This window comes from Streptopelia decaocto (genome assembly GCF_964273445.1).
Source record: "Streptopelia decaocto genome assembly, chromosome: 8".
NCBI classification, from domain to species: domain Eukaryota; kingdom Metazoa; phylum Chordata; class Aves; order Columbiformes; family Columbidae; genus Streptopelia; species Streptopelia decaocto.
This window is the reverse complement of record NC_138662.1, coordinates 12,445,563-12,463,339: the sequence shown is the minus strand read 5'-3', so window position 1 is coordinate 12,463,339 and position 17,777 is coordinate 12,445,563. Positions and strand designations below refer to the sequence as shown.

The window sequence follows — 17,777 nt, the reverse complement described above, 5'->3', positions numbered from 1 at the left end:
ACCAGCAGCATGGTTGAAAGACCTGATCTTCCCTCAGCCATGCCAACTTCGAACAGTCTGTCTCAATCACAGCAGCCAGAGCTCAGGAAAGTCTGTTAAAATGTCCCAAGGCTTGCAGACAAACCCGGTTTAAAAAAATATATAGAAATATTCAGACCAAGGCGGAAAAGAGAGAATAAAACCCTCATGTTATAATCCCTGTCGAAAGTATTGTGATTTGAAGTTATTGCTTTCGATGTATCAATATCTTAAAAAAAAAAATAGGGATTTCAGCAAAGCAGTAACTTCTTGCAGCGTGTAAGACTAAATAAAGATGTAGGAGGATCTAATTGTCAATAACACCATTAAAATTAAACGGAGTTAATCCCAATTTGCCTCAGTGTGGAAGGAGTAATGAAGCTGTGATGTACACAGGCAGTGAAATGCAGGTCGTGCAAACAGGCATGGAGAGGAGACGCTGCCACCTCTCCCTCTCAGCTGCAGCAAAGGGCAATCAAATCTCTACAGTTTGGCAGCGTGCGGATCAGAGCTCCTCTGCGCCTGGCTCCTCGCCGGGCTGGAACCAGAAAGGGCCCAAATAACACATTTAAAAAAGGAAAAGCTGCTCTCACACTACTCTCAGCCATGAACCCAGCACCAAGAATCGATTAAGATGCCTCCTGTGAAGGATTTCAAGCCCAGATTAGTACAACCAGCAGCTTTGAGGCCGCCAGACTGGCTATAGCTGCGCAAATTGAATCCCAACTCCAAACCACCTGCCTCCCGCTAGCCAGAGCGGTCCGCGATCTCAGCGTTGCCCTTCTCAAAAAATATCTTTATAATGCCCACCCCACCTGTCAGGATTTTTCTTTGCTTATTGCTTTATGAGCCTATGAGATCTCTCTTCCTCTCCCTGAGTGACAATTGTGTGTGTGTGTGCATGCATGCTATCACTTTGCCAGACAGCTGGCAGCTCCCAAACCCCTCACCTACCTTGTGCAAGGGGTTGCAAAGGCAGAGTAGGCTGGCCAGGCTGGATTGTTAGCAGCCCCTGACGCTGCAAAGACAGGAGGTGCTGCTGTTGCAACTGCTGCATCTGTAAGAGTTGCTGCTGAAAGGCCAACTGCTGTGTAGCCACCTGCTGTTGCTGGGGCTGCAAAAGAAGAAAAAAATAAAAATACACGTTTGTCAATAGAGAGCAAAGCATTAACAGAGGATTTACAGGGCTCCTTGTCTCAACACACGTCAACTTTTGACTGCAGTCACCCAGTATCAAGGCAAGCGAGCGAGTCCACCACCCATATGAAAGGCCCCAAGGAAGGCCGAGGTTCTGGAGCTGCCCACGGGGCTGCGGTCGATTCCCACCTCCAGCGGTTACTTTCATCCTGCCTAAATCCCTCCTGCCGTCCCAGTTAAAAACGTATGCAGTGCTCCTTGGTCCACATGGTCGTGCTTTACCCCAGAAGTGGCTGCATTTCAGTGGTGGGTAAAGCAAATGCTGCAGGCAGCTCTTAAGGCCCTGGGTAATTCTTTGAGGCAAAGAATATGTATAACTTGAGACTCACACCACATCATCACATCACACTTAGATGTAATGAAAAACAATCCAGCACTGTGCTCTGTTTGCTCATGCAAGGGTTGTCTCAACTATTAAGACAATATGACTGGCTTAATTTATGGTATTTTACACTTACTCTTATTCATCCATCAAGCCCCACAATACTTTCTGTTATGTTCAGAATCATTCTGTGCTATATTTAAGGCTGCTACTTCTGCACTTTGAAAATTTTAATTATTCTCACTAGAAAGAAGATGGAGTTGCTTTACTCCACAGGGATGTGAACCCTGAACCTTTGAGGTGTAAAAGAACATGTTGCTTTTCTCACTACTGTACCCGGAGAAGCTTTTAACTACTCTGTTTATCACTTCTGACATAAATAAATGAGAAAAAATCAGACCTTTGAAAAAGAAAAACTTCATCTAATATTGTTAATTAGCCATGACAAACGATGAAATAACATTGTAAATCTTTCATAGAAACAGCCACTAGATTTTAATTACACACATTCATAATTTAGCAAACAACATCTTACTTGAATGTGAGTGTTTAATATGTACAGTACTCCAGGCTTCAGAGTCCTTAATTTTGTTCAGTTAAGGAAGCCTCTAGGTTTTGCTTCCATGCTCATCTTGTATTTTATTTGCTTTGTTCTTTAAAATCCATGAAAGGCTTTGCATTTTGATAAATATCTTTTTATTTATTGTACAATGACAGGAGGAAAACTTTTGTTGTGTAAAACATCAATACATCATGCCAGTGTTTAGCAGTTCCTTGTGCTAGCCAAAAAAAATTAATGTAGATTTCCTTAGTAATTATCTGAGTGATAGAAAGATAATACAGTGCAGTAGTACAATAAATAGAAGGAAATTATCTAATATCCCTAATCTGCTAGGAATCATATCAAGGTGGAGGTCTTATACACGTTATGGCTAACAATTACGGAAAGAAAATTAACTCTTAGAGAACTACACACTTCCACAAACAAACCCCAGCCAGATCCCAAGCTCTTTGTCGCCCTTCCTTGACACCAAGCCAGGGGATCACTGGCCCCATTCCCTGCTAGTGTCAAGTAGGGAAAAAAATCCAGCAGAGCTGCAGGAGACAGACTGACAGACACCAGCGGGGGTTTGGCACCCAACTTCTTGTACCACCATGTCCCACCAACCTTCACACTGCAGCCAACTCTACCCCACAACTGTACTGACAGTCAATCCATTTATCTTGTTTATAAAGACAATTTACCTTGTTATTTCCAAATAAAATCTAGAACCTCAAGAACGCAGTTAAAGAAATAGGTGTTTAGCTATTCTGAAACTCGGAGAGTTTTCATTTCTCTGCAATAGCTTGCTCAGACAGATCCACTTGCTCAACTATTTGCAACAATAACAGCAAGCCCCAGCAACAGTTATATTAAGAATTAAAGTAATGTTTGCCTCTATAAATATTCATTTTCTAAATATATATATACTTTATATATATAATAAACGTTATTACAGTAAGCTGTTCTACCTATTTGCTATGGGAGTGCAAAGTTAGGTTTTTTTCCCTAAAAAAACCCACTTTTTTAAATAAATTGACTGATGCCCGTTTGGTTGTCCTCTCTGCTATCCTAAGAAAAGCTCTTGAACACTCTCTACTTTGAAAAGCCAGGATATAAAAGTATACAAGGCCCATTGTCCAAGAAAGAATTTGAAAGCAAGACACGTTGCCAAACTGCACTCCCCACCCAGTTACCAAACACAGGATACAAGGCAGTTTGTTTACTTCTCACAATTGAATGCATACAAAAAAGGTCTCAGTGCAGTCCTGTTGTCAGGTCAGTAGTCAGTGTTAAAATGCTGAAATATCCTGATAAAACTTGCATTTTTGATCCCCTCCCTAAAGCTTCTGTCAAAGGTCTGTTTTCCTTTCTTAGGCTACTCCCTACTGCCTAACATAAACTGTCACAACTGCCAGAGGACAAACGGCCCCGTTTGGAAAACAACCTGCTCCCTCCAGCGCCAGGGGACAGGCGGGACCCCCCTGCGGATCCAGAGCCCCCTCAGCTCGGGCACCCCGGGCCGTGCTGGGAACGGGGGCAAGACCTCACCCCGGCACCGAGCAATGCACTAAAACCCACCAGCAACCCTACTGGGATCCCTCTGTTCTGCTCGGGGGTCGGATCCCTTTTACCAGCAGGGAGATGTGTGGTGTTTCTCTTCTCCCACAGCAGTACAATAGGACTAACGAAATGACTTGGGGGATGCGGTACACGAACGCGCTTGTTCCATCTGTCAAGGTACAAACTCGGCCCTCGTTAGCACGGCAGCCGCCGGTCCCCACCGCGGCACCGCTCGCCTTGTGACCCCACCGTCAGTTTTTAGTACGAGAGGGAGGGGGGAAAAAGAAAAATAACAAGACACCACTGCTCTCACATGCTAATTTAGCAAGAATAACCTCCTTAAGGCGGGAAAAACGAGGCTGACCAAACCTGCAGGATGAAACGCGTCGCTGAAACAGGTCTTTACTAAAACCACCAGCAAAAATACCCCCCCAAACCCTAAAAAAGCTGAAGAGACTTGGGGCCCTTGTTCTCTTAGACGCTTTCGTGTTAAAATGCTCTTCTTGAAACGGGAAGGAGTCCTTTCTTATTGTTGCTTTCGATAGTGCAATATCAGAAGTGTGACCACAGTAAATCAGTGTGTTAGATAGTGAAATGCCATCACATTGTCTAACTTCCCTTCTCGTCTTTTTTAACACAAAGTATTTTTTTCTTTAAGCTCCAAGCCCTCATCTTTGTGTCTGAGATGCTCTCCTGTCTGACAACAGCAATTTAGAAGAGTTAACTTTTATCGTTCATTCTGCTGTGTAACTTTCCCCTTCAAATTTCTTTATCTGCCCTCTGAGCTCATCTGAACTTTCATGTTCTCCCAGCATGCAGGCTTGCATTCAAAACTATGTCTAATAGACCAAATAAGAGGTTAATAAGAAGTGGCAACAGAAAGAAAAAATACAATCCCTGGTAACTGATAAGAATGACAGTGGCAGCCCTTTATTGTTTGTCTTCAAATATAGAGTTAAAGATCTTTAAAAAACTAAATTTTGACGCCTTTGAAAAGAAAGAAGCACAAAATAACAACAGGGGGTTATTGCCTGCCAGCCACAGGGGAGAAGCTCCATAATTCTTATTCTCCCTTTTGAAGGCTGTTAGAAATCTGATTCAAAAAAGCAACAGCAGAAGGAGAAAGCCTCTTGAGGCTATCGCCATTTCCTGTGATCATGCATAATGCGTTTCAAAAGTGGGTTTTTACCAATTCTGTTGATCAATTGCACCTCCTTCATATTCCCTCTTTTTTCTGCTGTGTTTACATCTGATGTGACTCAATGACAAGCGCTGTCTGAGACTGTGAAACAGACCTGTCATGTTGATTTATGGGCGCATCAAACCACGACTTGTCCAAACTGAAGCTCGCAGTTCATTAATTAGAGAGTTGTGACTTTGAAGTCAGCTTTCAGACTGTGGTTTTTAACATTTGGCTTAATTTATATGCTCTTGAATGTGGATCTCTAAGGAAAAAACTGAAATTCCCTTCTTGTCTTTGAACTTCTTTTGACCGCACAATAATCATTTCTTTGTCCAGAGTGATGCCTGCATCCCAGAGTCATTAACGCGCATTGAACTGCCACTGATGAGTAAGCCCTACTGAATTAGAAAAACAGCCAGCAAAACAAAGCTGAGAGCATTCTGCACAGTGATATCTCACAATTACATGCCTTCCCTCCCTGTGCCATTTCCATTTTAATTACTGTTAGTCCTTTAGATTTACATTTTAGACACTTTTTAATCTGTTCCCTTTTTATTATAGAGGCACCCGTAAGCGCGCTATGGCTAAGGTTGTGTCAGCGTTTCCATTATAAACCCCCCTATTTTCAGGGGTTTATAACTCAGCTGGAAAAATTCACTCTGGGTTGAAAACTTGGCAGAGGTGCCACAATTTGCCGAAAATTCAACAGGGGGCGGAGGGGGAGGAATTGGTGTGTACTTCGAGCAGCGCCACTTGCAAAGTGACACACAGGACACCGTGCAGCGCCTCGTGCCAAGAGGCAGCTTTCTAGGATCTCCCCAAGCCAGCACTGATGTTGGATGAATCGTGAAAGTCTCAAACTCCTTGTGACTAGAGGAGTGAACTCACTACCTTAAAAATAAATGCTAATTGCAGCAAAATTAAATTCAAGCACACCAAAACCAACAAAGTTTAGGATGTTACAGGTATTTTAAAAGGAAAGTGTCTTTAAAGGACGGGCAGAAACCACCCTGGCCTGGCCCATTCCTGCACGGACCATTGTGGCATCACTGATGTCTCCTGCCATCACATCCTCTGCCTCTCAGACCGCGTTTCTTGGTGTCACCACCAATGCTGCTCCAGCACAGTTCCTCCTGCTAAGCTCCTGCTGCAAGGAACACACAACCAGAACCTCTCCAGTTGGAACCTGTCGGCCCAAACTCAATGTCTCTGAGCATTCTGCACTGTTTAGAGGACAGTACCGTGTCTGGGCCTGCTGCCTTGCCCCCTCCCCTTTGCAACATAACTAACTTCCAAAAGCACTCTCCCAAGATACAAGTCTAGATGCTTGCTCCAGTGCTCATACCGAACATCAAGGCATGGTCCCCTGCTATAAAATATGTGGCAGCAAGCAAATGGAAAGCACAGGAAAATACAGGCGAAAACAGGACAATAACTCTAAATCTGAAAGCTGAGACCCGATAGAGTCAGTTCAGTTGTGCAATCATTTATAAGATGAATGACAGTTTAATAGCCACTAGACAGTCCCCAGGGATCTGCGGTTTGAAAGTAAAATGGGTATTGTCTGTACCTCTTTAGGCTGTTTTCCAGCATGTTGTTGCTGTAAAAGTTGAAGCTGCAACTGTTCCTGTTGTTTCTTATAAAACTCTTGAAGCTGCTGCTACAAAGAAAAGGAAAGATGGTAAGTAACAAAGTGGAGAGCCAATTCAGTGTCCCTTTTGGTGTAACACACAAACTGTGATTTGAAAAATAGCATCCTTTTATCTGTAATGGTCTGACCTTTAGTTTGAAACTCGACAATAAATTCAGTGCACACTGACTATTCTTGGCATTATCGTTTGAAAAGTAATCTCCAAAATGAACTGATGAAAAACATACCATTTTCTACACAAACTAATTAAAATAAGGCAAGGAATGACCTTTGATTGTAACAACAAAGCCAAAATGCCCTTGCTGAGAGAGCCTGGCGGATCTCTGTTGTGAAACACACATGCTTTCTAAATGATAGGGTTTGACTGTATTAAGTGTTGTTCAATACATGCATAGACGTCCTGGGAAATACTCTCCTCCTCCCTGCTCCCCAGATGTGCGCTGGGCAGGCAGGAGGGAGCACACGAGGTCCTGGGCTGGGACAGACGCTGGCGCCCACCCGGGATTCGTGAGCCCCCGCTGTGCCGTACCCTACGATAACGGAGCCCGGGGCTCATCGGCAGCCAGCGTGCAGCTGGAAAAGGACCATGGGCTGTGAGAAACACTGACAGCATACGCTGGCTGAAATCAGCTTGCAAACCTCTTCACTTTTATTGCCACCATTTCCATAGTCCTTTATGGTTCCAGATGGACATAACGAGGTCTGAAATGGGAAGCATCGCCCTACTACCTTGTTTATTCCAATTAGTCAGGGCGCACCAAGCCTTCTGGGGGATGCAGGCAAAAGCAAAACAGGGACATCTGCCGAAGTCCTGACACTTAAATATGCATCTGTATTATTTAGCTGATCTTGGAAACACTCCTAGCACTGCTCCCTGGATTTGTTTCCAGTAGCTATTTCTAGAATTAAAAACAAAAGAGCAGTCAGTTCATCTCAGAGCACGGCTGCTCCAAGGTACAGACCTGAGATGTGGGCAGCTTCTTGCCCTGGGAACATTTCAGGAGGAGGAAACCCTCCAGTATCTACAGGGGCCACCTGAGCAGCTGTTAGGAAAACAATTACCTGTTGAAGCATGAGTGCCTGCTGCTGCTGGAGCAGGACTTGGAGTTGCTGGGGAGTTAGCACTTGTTGCTGGAGGATCTGCTGCATTTGCTGGGGAGTGATCACTTGAGGTGTCATCATAGCCACCGACACTGGAACCTGCAGTGAGAGGAGAGCAAAGGGAGGTCAGAGCACGTGGCCACAGCTCCTCCTGTGACACCCACCATCCCCGCGCCGGGCACCGAGGGTGCTGGAGGAGAGAGTCCTCCCAGCCCACCGCAGCAGAGGTACCGACCACGTCTTCCTGGTGACTACATTCCCCTTCCACGAAACATCATTGCGATGGGAATTCTTTAAAGCGAGCGATATGGTAAACCCTGTTAAGATTTATTTATTTTTACAACAAACTGTCAACTGGGTCTTCTCCCTCCCAGAAAGCCCTTCCCTTCTGTACAGAAATCCAGCAGCCGAGAATCCTGTGCTGATGGGATCTAGACCCTATTACGACAGGTTTTTAAGAAAATTGAAGGAAGGCTCAGTGATGTGAATAACAGCACTAGACTCCCATGCAATTTTAGCAGAAAGGCCCTACCACGATGTCTTTACCATTCCATATTCACCAAGCATACAGATGTCTTCAATTCTTTCATATTATGTGAGATACCATTAAAAGCCGCTTTCCATGACATTTCAGTGACAAACAGCTACAGTGATGAACTTGATAGCATTTCATATTTGCAACTGTTAACACGTTTCTGCACGGGCATCTTTGCAAGGAACCTGTACACTGTATCTGAAAGGATGATGTCTTGTTCAGATAAAACACTGACATTAAAATGACAGGCTGTCTTGGCCAAGGTTACACAAATTGTATTCAAGCGGATACCTAATGACAATGCTATGAATTCTGCAAGCTTTCTAGAATGTAATTTAGCTATTCAAAATAATCACTGCACTTGTGTTTAATTTGCAGACTACATGAGAACCATTTTGTCAGTCCTAGTAATGCAAGAAGACTATTTCCCTAGAAACCCACCCTCTACCCTCCACCCCAAAAAAGGAAAAGAAAGGGAAGAAAAAAAAACAAGAGAGGAAAAGACAAAACCCGTATGAGTTTTAACAGTAATATTTAAGCACCTTACTTTTCTATAGTTTCAAATCAAATACATGACAGCACAAAACTAAAAGCAGTAAAGGATATACTTTGCTAAAAAGGATCTCCTGTCATCTAATGTATTACAATAAAAGGTAATAATATGTTTAGCACTTTTTCTGTGCACCACTTTTTAAAAAAATCAGCAGACAATAGCTGATCAGAAGATAAAGGAGTTTAAAAAAAATCTTCCAATGTAGTAGTAAGCAAGAGAGAAATGCAGTATTAATTTTATGTAACATAATGTCTTAATATGCAGTTTATCTTGACTTTTTCACATGATTTGTCCTGTCATTTGCATAGCAAGCTCTCATTCCTAATTTCACAGTCATTATGCACTGATGTCCTGATTTCTCAGCATCACTAATTTTGATGAACTAAAAATGTTCCTGAAGGTCAGACGCACGTACACGGCACGTCTCCCCGTGTTGTTGTGTACATGTTGTGTGCCAGGGCCAGGCACTGACCTGAAAACATCTCTGAGCAAACCACTGACACCCCAGCAACGCCAACACGGCGAGGTCCCACGTACCCACTGTGGCCCAGGCCGGTGTGAACGCAGGGAAACGCAGATTTAATTACAGGTCACACGCCAGTCGTGGCCGCTGAAACCAGTGGCCGGCGTCACTTGCCCGCACCTATGGGAACGCCACCGGCCACCGCTTCGCCACGCAGGACCGGCTCCGAGGACACCGAGTCACCAGGGTGGTTAATCCCAGTAATTCAGAATATCTTAATCCGTGGTCTTCTAAAAACTTTTCTGGGAGTATGGAATTATTTAATTAAATACTGCCGTCACTATCTCTGCCCCGAAGCGTGACTCACCTTCATTATTCTCATCCCCAGAGAAGTTTACTTTACCCTCGGGTTTGTACTACCTTTCATTGAAGTTGGACTGAGCAAACAGAAGAGGAAGCATGTTTAAGTATGTTTTCTGTGCCCTTCTTGGAAGACAGACAACACAAATACTCTTCAGTCAGATTTATGACGACAAGCAGGGATACAGACAGGAATAGGGTGGGGTGCTGTAAACCCTACACATCGGTGATTAATAAGAAGGGCCGCATTCTGCCGCCAGCTATGCAGAGACAACTCCCATTGACTTCCATGGCTTTTTTGCACATTTATCTTGGGATAAATCTAAGGATTTTGCCCTGCCTTTGAAAACTGGTGAAGAATCTCCTAGCTGCACACTCTTTTCTAGAACAGAAGCGCCCAACCAGAAATTTCAAAAAAAGTATATATTTTATATATATATGGGGCACCTAGGAGTACGAGTTTGCGTTGACTTGTTCAGCTTCATTTTACCATCTGAAACCACATTTTCACACCACATCTGGGCCTCTAAAGAAGGTCCTGCTTTCCGTTTATAAACACGGCAAACAGCCACATTTCGCCAAAGATTGTCCTTCAGCTCATCACGACAGCAACTTACAGAAACCTTTTACAAACAAATTCAAATAAAGCAGAAAATACCGTATTAAAAACGACAAGCGCGTGGGCAGATGTACAGTTTGAGGACTTTAAATAGTTAAGAATGATGGCCTATATATCCAGTCTCTTAACTCCCAGCGTCCAGCTTTTTCATGTAGCTAGTCCCTGGTAATACTGGGAATCAAAGGGCATCCAGCACCAGCAATAGGCTATTATAGCCCACACTTTATTACCCATTACTACCGAGGTCATTAGCGGTAAGAGTGATTGTACCGGTCTTAACCTATTGATCATTGTAACTACTATCATTTAATCCCGTGTTGAATGTCTGGAAAGCTGCTAAAGGCACACAAGAGAGAGTGCTTTAGCGGTGAGAAATATAGCCAAAGCTTGGAAATTACACTTTGATTCATAAAATCTAGCCAGTGGTTTAAATCAATAGTATTTAAAACAGTCATGTAAGTTCTTAACTACAGCTCTCTAATATTTATGGGTCCCTTTTTGAGTGTATTCAGTCAAAACTAAACTTTATTTTAGATACTGTGCAATATACTTTACATTACGTTAGATAAAAAATATTTATTTCTGATATTGTGTCCGATAGTAAATGAAACCTAAACTGAGGGCTATAAATTAATTTTAGATTTCTATCTCTCAGATGTCAACTTAAATGTGTTGCCAAAAAAAATTACAAACCAACTTTAAAAATGGCTTAACTGTTTAAATACATGAAAATGAGTGTGTTTTATGAGTTAACAATGAATCACGGAAGGCAGTTTATGAAGAACTAAAATAATTCTGTCTTAGTGCCTTCAGGGAATTGAAGTTCAAATTAAACTACTGGCATATATATTTAAAGAATGCTAAGTTAGCATGCAGGGCATCTCTTTTTTCCAACTTGTTTATTTCTGTTTTCCACACAAAACATGAGTGTTGTTACTGATATGATTAATCAACTACTTTTGGTATTGTTGACTGATAACAATAGGGTGTGGTAGGTACCCAGCTGCGTGTAAACCTGGCACCAAAGGTAAAAATACAGCTGCAATTTGGCTTTCGGAGCTGTACTAGTAGAGACCTGCTGACATGCTAATACCATCAACGGCAAAAAATGTCTTTAATGCTCACAATTGTTTTCAGACACTGTTTCTCCCAGGGTTTTGCCCGCTGTCCCTCCACATCCCCAGAGCCCCCCCGCACACCACAGCCCCCTCCTGCTGCCCCAAACACGCCGCGTTTTGGCAAGACCAACCAAGGAAAACTCGCACAAACTTAGGCCAAGTTCACCTTTAACTTCCCAGCGGAGTTACAGCAGGGATGCATTTGTCACTCCTCCATACAACCCAGACAAGGGTCACGGGGATGAAAATGATTTAGTCCTATTTAATCACCTCCATTCCTCCATTTTCAGCGATATTAATATAATTAAATACTAGCTAAATAATTTCAAGTAGTTTAATCTTGTATGAAGTTGGGGGGGGGAGAAAGAATGCCATTTTCACACAATGTGCCTTCAGTGTTGGATACGGTTGTGGTCCTGGTAACTGTTAGCAGGCGTGCATGGAAGATGGGGAAGATTTCCTTAATTCATAAAGAATAACTCTGCCAGAAAATCCTTTCCTCTGCGATGTATGTTCAAACTTGATTTCAGTAAGACCTCATACCAGGCACCTTGGATTTCCAAACAGCAATTCTTCGGTTAAAGATTTTGTGATAAAAGTTAAACGGAGCAAAACATAGCTGAACAGAGAAAAACAAGTCGCTGAGGAACAGTTATAAATACCAGGCTGCAAATAAAAATAGATACGGCTAGGAAAAAAAACAAACAAAATTAATCTGAGCTGTCTTATTGGAAAGCTATTATGTGCAATACGTTTAAAATGTAAAAAAAATCTCAGCCAAAACAATGCAGAACAGCTTTGCTCGTGCCACAGGAGAAGATAAAGCTCCGATACACCGGCAAACAGCAGCACGGTGCCACAGCCAGAGCAGAGCCCAGCTAAATAACAAATGCTGAAGGCAGGACCTGCGTCCAGCCGACACTAAAACGTTTCCGACACGGTAGCGCATCCTCCAAAATAACAACAGAACCCCGCCGCTGTTAGAATTATTTGCGCAGAAACTGCAATGCTGCTTCATTATGCAAAATGGAATCTCACTTTTAGCCTTAGTTGTTTTGCCATAATACAGTACAACACATTAAGACAGGTAATGTTTATTATATTAATGTAAAATCAGCTAAGTAGTCTGTCATTAGCATAACTGTTCTCTCCGTAACAATACAACTCCCTATTAAAGGCGGGGAGGGGGGAGAACTCTCTTTAAAATTAAATTAGCATTTTATTATAATGTTGTTTATCATATTTTATCAGGAGAGAAGATCTCCCTCTGACCCAGGGACAGCAGCGTGACGGGTTACGCTGACATTCCCCGGCAGGTCAGCATGTCTGCTGTCCTCTGTATTCTCTCCCAGCTAAGGAAAAACGGGAATATTTTCATATTTGTTTACAGAATGAAACATCTGATCTTATCTACCATTTCTCATGCATACCAGGTTTCTCACTAAGTGCCAGGATAATTGTTTCTGCTGTAATAAATACCCATTTAATTTGCATAAAAATATAAAGTTTACATAAATTAAATCCCTTCTACATCTAACATTTGTCAAATAGAGACTAAACTGGAACACATACAACCAAATACTCATTTAATAAGCTGAGTGAGATTTCAGCCTTGAGATTATCATCATCATTTTTCATATTTTAAAAAACTTATTGGTTTTGTTTCCCACTGCAGCATGAAAGAAAAAATTACAACCTGCTATACGTGGTTCCAAACAGTGGGGATGTTTTATAATGATTCAGTTAAAAAAATAATAATAATAATAAAAAAAAAATCTAGAGTTTAGGAAAGGAAATGTTAGATCAACATATTCTGCCAAAAAGCCTCAAATAAACCAAAAGCAATCCTGCTTAGAAACATCCAAAATACCCCTAAAGCCCTTGGAAACGCCTTGAAACCCTCTCTCTCCCAAACACCCTTAATATACTGAGAATGATTATCATGTCAGATTCCTTACATTTGTGTATTAGTTCATTAATACATTAAGGAGAGCTTAATTAAATAATAAAAGACTGTGATAGAGCCGGCAACATTTAATATGCCTGGAATTTCACGCGAGCAAAAAGGAAGTGTTATACAGAGGGACTTTTTTTCCCCCCCATGTCAAATTCTTAAGAACTGCAACTCCCGACAGAGATTTCTAGGGAAGGACGAGCCCTCTCTCGACTCCCCGAGTATTTTCTCCAGCAAGAATCAAAGGCTCCTCTGCCTGCTCTGCAAACCCGGGTGTTTGACAAGACACGTACTGTGCCGGCCAGCTGAAAAAATTAGTGAGCTCTTAAAAAATATTCACCTGGTTAAATCATGATGTTTATTTCCCATTAAAAACCAGAGCTCTGCTTAAATGCACAGTTAGGCTTTGCCACTCCGGTTGCAACCGTAGCCTTTATAACAGCTGTAAACTTTATTTGCTTAAAATGTGCAGTTTTTCACACCTATGGCAGACACCTACAGCTGAACATCACAGCTAAGCACAACGGTGCAAATTAGATTCTAATGAGAAAACATCAGTTGCTTCTTTGACAATCTTGCCATTCACTGATTTACTTCTAATGAAGACACACTCCAACCAGCAAGCTCGCCGTGTTAAAGGTCAAAGCACGTTCAAAAAAATGCCTCGAAAAATCAAGGCAAATGGGAAACCTGTAAAGAAACCTTCTCATAAAGTGGCGTGGCAATTAGAGTAATTGTGCAAAAAGCCTTCTTCGGTAAAAAGTAAAAGAAATTAAGCTGCCACTACTGTAACAGGTTAGATGAAAATCAAAATTTAATGTATTCTCCCTTGTGTCATCTTGTTTTGTCAAGACATCAAATAGAATTGGAAAGTACAAAATAACAAGCCCTTGAGAAATCACAGAAGCCGACCTTTTTGATGTTGTTGGTTTACCTTGTTCTCAGTTATTTGAACAATGATGTTTCAGATTTAAGGGCAAGATAAAGCTTAAAAATTAAAACCCGTTGTCAGTTTGGAGAGGAGGGGGTGTTGTCCCTCCCAAATAACAGAGCATCTTACCTAATCAATGAAGGCAAATCCATCCGAAACTAGTGCAGAGAACAATTAGCAATTCCATTTATTTGTTCAATATTCGGTCTAGGTTTTCTAACATTCATTCAACTTCACTGCCAACTACAGACCCTCTCGCTAGCAGAGAAAACTGTGCTGGAAAGGTTAAAAAGAAAAATAAAATAAATAAAGGAGGGGGGACAAAAAAAAGAGGCTAGGGAAGAGATATTTGCCAGTGCTGCTTCTCTCCCCCATCTCTCTACACGGCCACTTTAGATCTGCAGATGATTGCATGATGTGTTTTTTTCCCCCCTTTCCTTATAACTGGAAAGCCAAGCTGAGCAAGTAAGCACCTTATAAAAACAAAACAGTACAGGACATTTTAACTGAACTACAGCAAAGTAGTTTCCAGTAAAGCAGTTCTGCTTTCAATAAAACAAACAAACTGCTCAAAACCAGCCAAGCCTTTCACCAAACAATAACAAATTTAGCTTATGGTGTCAGGACTTTCCCACAATCTAGTTTTGCAGGTGTTGATAAAACTACCCCTGCTACCGCTTTTCCCTTGCAAAGAAGGGAGAAAACAACATCAGAAAGTTATCTTGCTACCAGGAAACATTTTAATAAAGTAAATCCAAGTGCTGTGTCCTTCCAGCTTAGGTTTGTCTACAGCAGCTCTAAAATGACTAAGAAATACAGGGTAAGAAAGCACAAGAGCTTTGCAACTCCTTAAACTTTTGAATGCAAAAATCCTTCTCCCCTTACGTTTCCTTCAGCTGCCCAGGGCATGCAATCACAAATTCAGAAAGCAAAGCACTTTACACTGAAGTAGTAATTTGTTTAGCTTCAGTATTTTAAAAACAACACAATTCTTGAGCATTGCCAGGTTAAAATGCTGCGTGAGAAATCACTCTGACTGCCCTACACCATTTTCAATGCCTAAAAATCCCCTTTACCCTTCTCCACACAACTTTTGCAACCCTTTTCTTCCTTGCACACAACTGAAGTCAACTCAACTTGTGCAGACGTCAAAGCCCACCGTCCATTAGCGCAGTAATCCATCTGTGCCCCAGCGCAACCCGGGGGCGATGCGTTATCCACAGTGCTCTCTGATAACTGTTTACCCCCAGCATGAATTTCAGCGTGGGGCTCAGAGTTACACTTTTAAAATGTGCAGAGGGCTCAACCCAGCTGGAGAAGAACATGAGGCACCCACAGCTTCCTACGAGCAGCGAGATCCCCAGAAAGCCAGCGCTGGGATTTCATTTCTTCCCTGTCAATCCCATTATATTTATGACTTCTCTTTAGTTCAGCTGAGTGACTGGTCAGAGCATGCCTGAGAGCTTGTTCTTTTTTTTTAAAGCAAAAACTATGCTGCTTGAAAAAGGGAGGGCACAGTACAGTGTATGTTAAACAAGACCAAAAGAAAAAAACAACTGTAGCAAACAAAAAAATGTTCAAAGCAGCCCTTCCTATCATAAGCTTTCTGATGATTTATGGTTTACCAACTCAGCAAGGTTACGCAACACTGCATGCCTTTAGATGCATTATTTGAGTCAGTTGAGATTTAATTAAGATCACAGCCTCCAAAATCCCTGTCAAATGAAAATTCACAGAAGACAATACACTATATATCCTCATGCAGATAGTCTCCATTCCATGCTCTGGAATAACATAAGTTAATCCTCGTTTCTATGGTGGCAGACAAAAGTTCACTAATTTTGTTTTCTTTTGACACTTGTGTTGTTTTCTGTTTTATGTCATGAGATCATTCCCTTTTGAGAAGGGGAGGGGAGCTGATATAGGGGGAGAGGAGGGAGAGCAATATGTCTGAATATGGCAGCAGATGTATTTTGACATTCTCACAGCTCTGCCGTGATGTCATCAAGTTTTCATATAATTAACCCCTGCCAGCAAGAGCATCATTTCATGACATCTGTCCATTGGGAAGAAGAGGAAGGAGTCAGGGACAAAACATGAAAAGTGCCTCAATCTTCCTCTCACACTAAAACTAAAATCAAACAAAATTAAATAAAGGCTACCAAAACAGCATTCGCATCTTCCATGAGCGACTGGCTCTTCCCATTCATTATCTGCCCCAGCTGTCTCCTCACCTCGGATGTGCTCTGAAACCACACATGTCCAGTTCATGGCTACACCTTCTCCTCCTGATGGTCCTGGTGCAGGGGAACCCCTCTGCTCTACAGTCCAGTTCCTCTACATGCCGAACATGAGCACGTTAAATAAAACAATACTTCTTACAGAGAAATTGCTAGAACTTTACCTCATTCCAGTGCATTTCTATCTGCATTATCTTAATATCTGCTCGCTTATCTCATGGTTTAGAAGTGACAGGTGCTAGCGGTCTTTTGTTTGACAGGCCACTACACAAATAACTGTCTTGCCTGAAAGGGCTAATGCACTACTAATGAACAATAAATCAACTTTGATTATAAAGTGTCAGACCAATCAGTTTGCAGTTCAGCTCTATTGCAGTCTAGGCCAAGGCAGCTACTCTGTTTAGGAAGGATTTGGGTTTCATCTCTGCAGCCTTATCAATGAAATTTTTGGAAGTAGTCACAGGAGATCACTGAAAGCCTCTGACAGCAGATTTTCCGCTGGCTGTGAGGAGAGTGCCCGCTTTTAGAGACTTCCTAGGCTGCTACTGCAATAAATACACAATCAACAAAAGCCATTTCTTAACCAGACAGAAGCACGCTCTAATGACACATTCACGCATAAACGTGTCTTTTAGCTGTGACTTTTAAGATAGAGAGAAGCAAATAGCATTGCTTTTTAACTTGACGTAAACATGTCTGAAAGCTCCGCACAGTAAACATACTTATGAGGGGCCCAATCCAGCGAATACTAATTTATCAGGCAGAGCGCTTATTGCTTCAGGGGAGAGAGGGAGAGAGGCTCCTCTCCTATTATAGCTATTGCACATGCACAAGTCATTCCAGGATCGGGCCCGGGAGCATCAGGCATGAAAATTAGCCCTGATCTAAATGAAAAAGACTTTAACATTTCCGTTTATTTATAAAAGGCAAACTAGCCTGCGTAAGTCACTTTTTATTAGAAATAAACTTCAGCGATTTATTGTAGTTTGCAATTCAACACTCCTTGCTAGAACAAATCCAACCATTTCGTTTTCATAAACAGATCTTAGTCACCCCGAATGATTCACATTTCCTGCCACCAAAGTTGTTTTTATTTAAAAATATAAGATGGTAGCACTTGGAACGCCGGCACACGCACCGCGATGACTGTGTCGCCTCATCGAGTGGCTTTTCCCGACCAGCGGCACAAGGACAAGTCGAAACCCTCAGTGTTTTGTGAAGCGAGCTGGCTTTGAAGGAGTTAATTCCAAAGAGGAAGAGTGTATGTGCACTTTGCTCTAAACTTACCACCCACTTCCTAAGGGTTCCCTCCGCCCCACCGCCACCCCAGAAAAACCGTCTCGTTTGCACTGAAAACCAGGCTCGCAGGGTTGACACTTAACTCAGTTGCGTTTAGGTCCCGTTACGGCTGTTTCGCTGGGGTTCGTA

At 42.2% G+C, this 17,777-nt stretch overlaps 1 protein-coding gene across 12 annotated transcripts in view; it reads right to left on the bottom strand.

Annotated features, from left to right (window-relative positions):
• FOXP1 (forkhead box P1) overlaps positions 1–17,777 on the bottom strand; it is a 383,067-nt gene that overhangs the window by 67,836 nt on the left and 297,454 nt on the right. For 11 of the 12 annotated variants that reach the window (XM_082060432.1, XM_082060427.1, XM_082060438.1 and 8 more), the window contains 3 exons: positions 7,538–7,675; positions 6,395–6,484; positions 973–1,132 (listed from right to left, as the gene is read on the bottom strand). In XM_082060432.1, coding sequence (XP_081916558.1) covers positions 973–1,132; positions 6,395–6,484; positions 7,538–7,675 — 388 coding nt within the window. The remainder of the gene's footprint in view (positions 1–972; positions 1,133–6,394; positions 6,485–7,537; positions 7,676–17,777) is intronic. The other variant, XM_082060428.1, reaches the window with a different exon arrangement.